The sequence below is a fragment of the Wyeomyia smithii genome, chromosome 2, assembly GCF_029784165.1.
Source record: "Wyeomyia smithii strain HCP4-BCI-WySm-NY-G18 chromosome 2, ASM2978416v1, whole genome shotgun sequence".
Lineage (NCBI taxonomy): Eukaryota > Metazoa > Arthropoda > Insecta > Diptera > Culicidae > Wyeomyia > Wyeomyia smithii.
Window position 1 is genome coordinate 130,424,880 of NC_073695.1, and position 9,503 is coordinate 130,434,382.

The 9,503-nt window shown below is 38.6% G+C and overlaps 1 protein-coding gene across 1 annotated transcript in view; it reads right to left on the bottom strand.

Moving 5' to 3' along the window:
• Positions 1 to 7,263, bottom strand: part of LOC129723908 (translation initiation factor eIF-2B subunit gamma) — a 184,763-nt gene extending 177,500 nt beyond the window's left edge. The window contains exon 1 of the mRNA XM_055678404.1: positions 7,012 to 7,263. Within this exon, the coding sequence (XP_055534379.1) occupies positions 7,012 to 7,168 (157 nt within the window). The 5' untranslated portion in view covers positions 7,169 to 7,263. The remainder of the gene's footprint in view (positions 1 to 7,011) is intronic.
• Between the last annotated feature and the right edge of the window lie 2,240 nt (positions 7,264 to 9,503).

Consider the following 9,503-nt stretch of genomic DNA (forward strand, 5'->3'; position numbering starts at 1 on the left):
CTCCCATTACATCAAACCCTTATGATCTGTTGTCCTCTGATGAAACCGATTCTGACGATTCACCAGCGGGAACATCTTATGCCAATCCTGGGGAGTTTAGAAAGAGGAAAAATATTTCCTCTCCTAAACTTCCCAGAAAAGGTCCTAAGATTTCTCAAAGTGAAATGAAAGTCACAAGCGAACCAAACAGTGCTGCGGAAAAACCGAAGCAAACTCCTCCTAGGCTTGCGAATTTTAAGTCCCAGAAGGAGTTCCCAGCACTGCCAGGAACATCTAAAACCCCAGTTGTTTCTTTTGCACATCCAGTTGATGAAACAAACTCTGGATTAGTGAAATTTTCTGACATTGTGGACTGGATTTTTGATACTTTCAATGTACCCGATCCAATTAAAATTTTTCTTACAGCATTTCTCCCAACAGTTAGATCATTTTTGAAGCAGTTGACTGCCCAATGGCCCCTACTTGCAGCGATTGTATCCTTCGATGCCTAATTCAACTGCGTATATGAAGGATTCTATCTCTGCCTTACAGTGGAATTGTAGAAGTATTTTACCAAAAATTGATTCGTTTAAAGTTTTGATAAATAAAAACAAATGCGATGCATTTTCCTTTTGTGAAACTTGGCTTACTTCAAATATTGATCTCAACTTCCATGATTTTAATATTATTCGCCTTGATCGAGACACCCCATATGGAGGAGTACTTTTAGGGATTAAAAAGTGCTATTCTTTCTATCGTATTAACCTCCCCTCGATTCCAGGCATCGAAGTTGTCGCATGTCAAATGACAATACAAGGTAAAGAGCTTTGTATTGCCTCAATATATATTCCTCCCAGAGCACAGGTTGGGCAACGGCTGCTCTTTGATTTAATAGAACTTCTTCCCTCGCCACGTTTGATTTTGGGAGACTTCAACTCTCATGGCGTGGCTTGGGGTTCCCCTTACAATGATAACCGCTCCTCTTATATCTATAACCTTTGCGATGACTTCGACATGACTATTTTAAACAACGGCGAAATGACACGTATCCCGAAACCTCCAGCGCGCCCAAGCGCTTTGGATCTATCCTTATGTTCGACGTCGCTACGGTTGGATTGCACATGGAAGGTAATCCTTGATCCTCACGGTAGCGACCATTTGCCTATTCTTATTTCAATTAATAACGGGTCAACTCGCATGCGACCAGTTGACATTCCGTATGACCTCACACGGAATGTCGATTGGAAGTTATACGAGGAAATGATTTCAAAAGCGGTCGATTCGATTCAACATCATCCACCACATGAAGAATACAACCTCCTCGCGGGCTTGATTCTCGACGCCGCGTTGCAAGCCCAAACGAAGAAATATCCCGGCGTAACGATTAAAGAACGGCCTCCCACTCCGTGGTGGGACCAAGAGTGCTCCGATGTCTACACGCAAAGATCCGACGCGTTTTTGGCCTACCAGAAGGGAGGTATACCTGGCGACTATTTACGGTATTCGGAGCTTGATACCAAGCTTAAAAGCTTGGCTAAAGCAAAGAAACGCGGATATTGGCGTCGGTTCGTGAACGAGACGTCGAGGGAGACATCGATGAGCACTCTTTGGAACACAGCCCGAAGAATGCGGAATCGCGTAACGGTCAACGAAAGCGAGGAGTCTTCAAGTAGGTGGATATTTGATTTTGCCAGGAAAGTATGTCCGGTCTCTGTTCCTGAGCAAAATATTGTTCGTGATGCGTCTCCGGGCCACGACGCGATAGAATCACCTTTTACGATGGCAGAATTTTCAGTTGCCCTCCTGTCCTGTAACAATAACGCGCCTGGGTTAGATAGAATCAAATTCAACTTGTTGAAGAATCTACCCGGCAATGCCAAGAGGCGCTTATTGAACTTGTTCAATAAGTTCCTGGAGCAAAACATTGTACCGCAGGATTGGAGGCAAGTGAAGGTGATCGCCATCCAAAAACCAGGGAAACCAGCTTCTGATCACAACTCTTATAGGCCGATTGCAATGCTATCCTGTATCCGGAAATTGATGGAAAAAATGATACTCCGTCGTTTAGACCATTGGGTCGAATCAAATGGCCTACTATCGGATACTCAATTTGGCTTCCGCCGTGCCAAAGGGACGAATGATTGTCTTGCGCTGCTTTCAACAGATATTCAGCTGGCGTATGCTCGCAAAGAACAAATGGCGTCTGCGTTCTTGGACATTAAGGGGACTTTTGATTCCGTTTCTATTGACATTCTTTCGGGCAAACTTCACCGACAAGGATTTTCTCCAATTTTAAACAATTTTTTGCACAATTTGTTGTCCGAAAAGCACATGCATTTTACGCACGGCGATTTGGCAACTTTTCCCATTAGCTACATGGGTCTTCCCCAGGGCTCATGTTTAAGCCCCCTTCTTTACAACTTTTATGTAAATGACATCGACGAATGTCTGGCAAATTCATGCACGATAAGACAACTTGCAGACGACAGTGTAATCTCTGTTACAGGAGCCAAAGCTGCCGATTTGCAAGGACCATTGCAAGATACCTTGGACAATTTGTCTGCTTGGGCTTTACAGCTAGGTATCGAATTCTCTCCGGAGAAGACTGAGATAGTAGTTTTTTCTAGGAAGCATGAACCTGCTCAGCTTCAAACACAATTAATGGGTAAAACGATTTCTCAGGTTTTGGTACACAAATATCTTGGTATCTGGTTCGACTCTAAAGGCACCTGGGGTTGTCACGTGAGATATATGATGAAAAAATGTCAACAAAGAGTGAATTTTCTTCGTACAATAACCGGACAATGGTGAGGAGCCCATCCAGGAGACCTTCTAAGGCTTTACCAAACAACGATATTGTCTGTTATTGAATACGGGTGTTTCTGCTTCCGCTCCGCAGCAAACACACATCTGATCAAACTGGAGCGAATACAATATCGTTGTTTGCGTATCGCCTTAGGTTGCATGCAGTCGACCCATACGATGAGTTTGGAGGTCTTAGCTGGAGTACTACCATTGAAAAACCGCTTCTGGAGCCTGTCTTCTCGTATTCTTATCAAATGTGAGGTCTTGAACCGTCCCGTGATTGAAAATTTTGAAAGGTTAATCGAACTTAATTCTCAAACCCGTTTTATGACATTGTATTTCCATCACATGTCCCAAAATATTAACCCTTCTTCGAATATTCCAAATCGTGTCGACTTATCAAATACTTCTGATTCTACTGTGTTTTTCGATACATCCATGATAGAAGAAACTCGTGGAATCCCGGATCATTCACGCGTGCAGCAGATCCCCAAAATTTTTTCCAATAAATATCGAAACATCAACTGCAACAATATGTTCTACACTGACGGATCACTTCTTGATGGGTCCACTGGCTTCGGTATTTTCAATAACAATTTAACCGTCTCCCATAAGCTCGATAATCCTGCTTCTGTTTACGTCGCAGAATTGGCTGCAATTAAGTACACCCTAGGGATTATCGAAAAAATGCCCACGGACCATTACTTCATCTTTACGGACAGTCTCAGTTCTATTGAGGTTCTCCGATCGATGATAATACGGTAATACGGAGAGTGCTTAACATCTTTAGGCACTCTCCGTATTTCCTGGGGAAAATACGGGAACATCTGAGTGCTTTATCTGAAAAATCGTTTCAGATTACCTTAGCGTGGGTCCCTTCTCACTGCTCGATACCGGGCAATGAGAAAGCGGACTCTTTGGCTAAGGTGGGCGCAACAAACGGTGATATTTATGAAAGACCAATTGCTTTTACTGAATTTTTCGCACTTGTACGTCAGAATACGATCATCAGTTGGCAAAATGCTTGGACCAGAGGGGAATTGGGAAGGTGGTTACATTCCATAATCCCCAAAGTATCGACGAGCCCGTGGTTCATGGGGTTGGATGTAGGTCGGGATTTCATTTGCGTGATGTCCCGGCTTATGTCCAATCACTATAGATTTGACGCGCATCTCCGTCGTGTTGGGCTCGGGGAAAGTGGTATCTGTGCCTGTGGTGAGGGTTATCACGACATAGAGCATGTGGTTTGGTCATGCCCTGTACACCGTGACGCCAGGTCTAAATTAATAGCTTCCCTGCAGGCCGAAAGTAGGCAGCCGGCTGTTCCTGTTCGTGATGTCTTGGCGAGCCGTGACTTATCCTACATGTCCCTTATATACGTTTTCCTGAAATCCATCCACGTCCCAGTTTAATCCTATTCCCTTCCGCCTACATCCAACCAAACGACAAGAACACGTTAAGACCCCGGATCCGGAAACAGCAACTAGACCCGCACGATACTCTCAGGTCCCGAGGGAGACAACCCAATATGCCAGTCCGTAATATCTTGGCCCAGCAGCGGAACATATTCAATATGCTGCTTACCTACGGCGATGGAAAACCATCAAACAACAAATCAGTGCTTTTAATGCAAAACATTCTAGCTTTAGGTTAGATTTAGTTTCAGCTCGTAGTCGGCAGCGAGGATAAAAAATTTGCTTTTAGTTATTAAGATACTTACGAGATACGTTAAACATTAAATTGTATTTGTGCCGTGTCACATAAATTATAGATGAAGAAAAAAAAAATCAGAAATACTGAATGTGCAAATTTTACAGACTAATTTTTCGAGTCTGTGTTTTTTTTTTTAATTTGCCGTTGTATAAAAGTTTTTTCAAAGTTTTGAGTTCGACCGTGATGAAGTGTGTTCGAAAATCGAAATTGTAACCAAAGCCTTAAATCACGAGAAGCGCAAGTTTAATAATCGAAGTAGGTACGCTAGCATGATTATTATTTAAAGGTTATAAAGTTTATTATTTTACGTAAAAACAAATTGAAATATTTTGTAAAACGACAATGAATACAAAAACTGTTTGCGATGAATATTTTTTCGAGCAACGCGATACCTTTCAGTAAGGCAATCCACGACGCTGATTTCAGTCTGTTTTTAACTTATGACAGCTTTACGTATATTCGATCGGTCGCAACTTGGATCCAATCCGGATCCAGAAGCGTGAAAAACAAATGTAATCCGATCGGTAGCTCTAGTATCGCATGTGCCATTCCTAAATACATGAGCATGAGCATGATTATCCGCCCGCGGTGCATGTGCCAATCCTAAATACAATAGAAAATCACTTTTGATATTATTGCCGACATTAAAAGATTTCGGTTATGGTCGTGTTTTGGTTTTGCAGTTTGAAAAACAACAACAATAACAAACGTACAAGCAGTGAAACGTCACCCGTGGATTGCCTTGTTATAACAGTACATACTCATGGCAAATAAATGCTTTTTTTTCCTTGGTTCAAATTGACAGTAAATGACAGCACGTTCTGGTTCATTTTGATACTCACACAGCTTCGTATCCGTTTCGGTTTCTCCCTTCCAGCTAACCCAAGTATGATGACAGTTCTACAAGGTATGCTATTCACGTCGATGCATTAGCATTAGTGATCGTTATGAACTTTTTCCAATTTTGTATGAAATTTGAAATGATTTGCATTTTAAACTAAACTTATAAAACATACTTTCCTGAAAAGTTATAGAAATGATGTTGAAACATGTTTTATTTGTGGGGAATACATAAACATGCTGCGGTTTAGGTAAAATATGCTATTTTTCATCAATTTGCCGGTAACCTTTTTGCACTTTTCGTTTTTTTATTGTAGTCTAATAGCGCTTCTAAATTAAGTCGCTTATGTTTCATACAGTAACAAAAGTCATGAGCTATGACAATGACTAAGATTATGCTCCAACTATTAGAAATATAGCATTTTTATATATTTTATTTCGACATATTGTCGCAATTTTTCACACTAAATCTAAATTAATATCAATTTCTAGTGTGTTTCAACTGGAGATTCACTCTCCAATTAAAAAAATCAAATATAAAACAACATAAAACGAGAAATTTCCGAAAATGTTCCGGATTCCATTAAAAAAAACGAAAATTTTCATAACGAGATTTGTTTGTGTGCGTGGATAGATAAAAATGTGGCTACCTTGTAGAACTGTCATCATACTTGGCCAGCTAACTACCAGAGAGCTTTCTACGCCCGATCTCACCAATACATACTTAGTCTATATCCTAATTAAATCGATGTTTTCAACCAAAAAATCAGCTGATATTGAATTTCGAAAAATATTGCACTTATGAATCCTAGTTCATTAGTGTTACCTGTTTTAAAAAACTTTGTTTTCGCGGAAAACCAGATGAAATAAAACTAAAAATCGGCTTACAACTTGAATAAAAGCTCGGGGCAGGAGGAAATTTCTTGTTACTACCAGCGTGTTGATTATTTGCAACCAAAATTAAACTTGTATTAGTGAAATCGATCACTTATACTAGCGCAGATAGGAAGGTCTATAGTCCACAATTTTGCAAAATGGTGTGAGTGTTGTGAAGTTTTCTGTTAAAAACAGATGAAACTACCAGGCGCCAATTCGCGTTGACGGTGTTGCTGATATTTGTTTGGTTTTTGCATGCGAAAAAGAAGGAAGGTAATATTTTTGCTTTTGTCATCACGCACATTTTGACAATTGCATATGAGAGTTCACGTAGGTGCGAACAGCCTTCGAAATCTCTTTCAACGCGAATAACCCGAATTCTCTAGTATAGTTGAGTGGGCAAAATGGTACGTTGCCCATCGGAAAAAATACTGTGGGCGGAGGGGGGAGAGGTCCAAAAAGTGCTTTGCACCTTTGAAGTTGACGCCTATGACCATAGCTATGTTACTATCGAACAAAATGAACTTATGATTATTTGATCCTGTGGGTGGGTACAAGGTGGTGCCAGAAGGAAACATAGTTCCCTTACTCTAACTGGTTAATAATCAGTAGAACATATGGCTTTGCTAGATATACAGCAAAATTTAATTGCTTATTATCCAGTAATTAAACTGTAGTTAGCCTGATGTTTAAGCAAAGTATTATAAACCGCACGCATTGTAAGGTATTAAAAACCGCACTAAATCAATCGATTTACCTTAGGAAACCTGTATAGGGTGTTTAGGCTGACTAATTTACCTGTAAATCCATGCGTTTGCAGCATCTTCAATGTATACCAAATCAATGGATATATTCCGATTGGCAGTAGACACTTTGGCCTCTCTTCAAGTACTTCAGTGAGTCGACTACCCTTTCCAGCTGCTAAAACTATAGCTTGAAATTCAGGCGCAACCATTGTTTTATAAAAAAATTAAGTAAAAAAAATGTTACAAAGAGAACATTTACTACCGGATGGTCATCAACAAATCAAAACAATATAAATTCTAAATGGTACACGCTCGGCCGTTTTTACTCTAAATTGGGTAAATTTCGACTCAATCTCGTTAAACGTTAATCTACCCTAAACAGAGTAACCATGTAGTTACTCATTTTTGAGTAGCATAGATAAATGTCAAAAACCGAGTACTACTTACTCATTTAAAAAATAGCATGAATTAGCCAAACTGAGTAACTGTTACTCAGTTTCGTTAATTTTACTTCCCTACGCAAAAGAAAACATTAGGAAATTCGGAAATTAAAATTTGAAAACAACATAAGAAAAATCGTTAAAATGTTGTAGATTTTTTTCCCATCAAGTTACCTAATTATTAATAATATTTTATATCATTACCATCTTTCGGATTGCTTCGCGTAAAAGAGCTACAACTCGGTACAAGTATCATGGAGACAAAGCCCAGCACTAGGGAGAGCCCAAATGTGGATAAATCAGCGCTGTGTTTATTGTCCTATGTTAGAGAGGTGCCCACGTATTTAACTTCAAGATTGCTTCCATCCGAGCTTCCATCGTACAAGGAACGAATTCCTTCTGGTATTATGACTGTAAGGGCCGTTCCCACCAACAACCTAGCATCAAACATATACACATTTTAAGTTTTTCATACAACAGCATCACGATTAACAGTATACTTCCAGCTATATGGGAACCAACTAGTATTACAAAAAGAATAAGCATTACCGTCTCATCTATGATTTAAGAATATGGATCTGACCACTCAAATAGCTTGATCAATATTTTACAAAATCAATGTAACGAAAACAGAAGTTATTCGAACAAGCGGACGTGTCCAATATTTTTATGCACTCATTCTTCGCGTTTCGTTCTCTCACTACTGCAGCACGCACTTATTTGACTTGTGGCTCATATATCAAAGAGCGGATTATTATTTAATTGTTAACTATTCGTTGCAGTACTTTCAAAACTGAATCCATGTACAAATAAGCGAAACAAACAGGGAACTGTTAAATGCCTAGCTTTTGTTTACAGCAAACTGATATAAAATGAACGGTTACCCAAAAGTGAGCAAAACAAAAAAATACGAAAACTGGGTGAAAGTTACTCAGTTTCGTTAATCAATGTTACTCATTTTTTGACATTTTGAATCAAAATTCGAAAGTGAGTATTTTCTAACCAATTTAGAGTAAAATTGAACGAGCGTGTAGGATTGGTCGGTCTTGAATTGATCTATTGAGAAACAATCTTTTCTGCTCCGATTTACAATTTCTGGGATCGATTTCTTAGCCCTCTGGAAAAATCGAAAAGATCGTTTAAATTTCGATTTGTAGAGCAACATGTCAAAAGGGTCTATCTACTTTCACCGATTTCCTTGATTGACTTTTCATTTGTTTAATAGTTCAGCTTAAGTAACGTGGTGTTTATTTAAAAAGTTAGATGAAATCAAATATCTTAAAATAACAATATAGTTCACTCTCGAATTTCCCATATATTCCCGTGAAGACAGACAGGGAAAACCCCCTCTTGTGGTAAAAAAGGTAACTAAACTCATTGCACAGTGGTACAGTAAGGCAATTTAGGCGGACATAAGCTTTTCGTTGCGATTTTGGTTTGCGGTTTGAAGCCATAGCTTTTGTAAAAAGTTGTTTCTTATACATAGTCCTCTATTTATGTGCGAATGAAAATTAGGGTGGTCCTAAAATCAACGAAATAAAAACAAACTAACTTGTTTTTATTTGCATAAATAATTGTAAACATTCTTTGGCAAACTTGTAGACCAACTAATTCTAAGTAACTTTAAAAAAAACTTTTTTGTGGACATGAAATTTGGTTTCCAAAAACAGTCTATTCGCTCTATTTTTTCAATTCAAATTTAAAAACAAAGTTTTTTCCGGTAACTTCAATCAAAAATACGCCAATTTTGACGAAAAAACATTGTCGATATATTGTACAGATGAAGAGTTTTCACTATTTCTATTTTAAAAATTGGCCCTTTTGATATATTGATGTCTCCGTTTAGGGCAAACATCAATAATATTTTTTGGTATCATTTGAAAGAATAAATATTGTGAAGAAATACCGAAAGTTGCTTAAAATTAGTTGATCTACAACTGTGCCGATGAATGTATACTTTTATTTATGCAAATAAAAAGTTAGTTTTTTCATTTAGTCGATTTCAGGACCACCCTAATTTTCATTTGCACATAAAAATAGACTGAATATAAGAAACAAGTTCTTAGAAAAAAAAATTTACTCTAAAACCACAAAATCGCCTTAC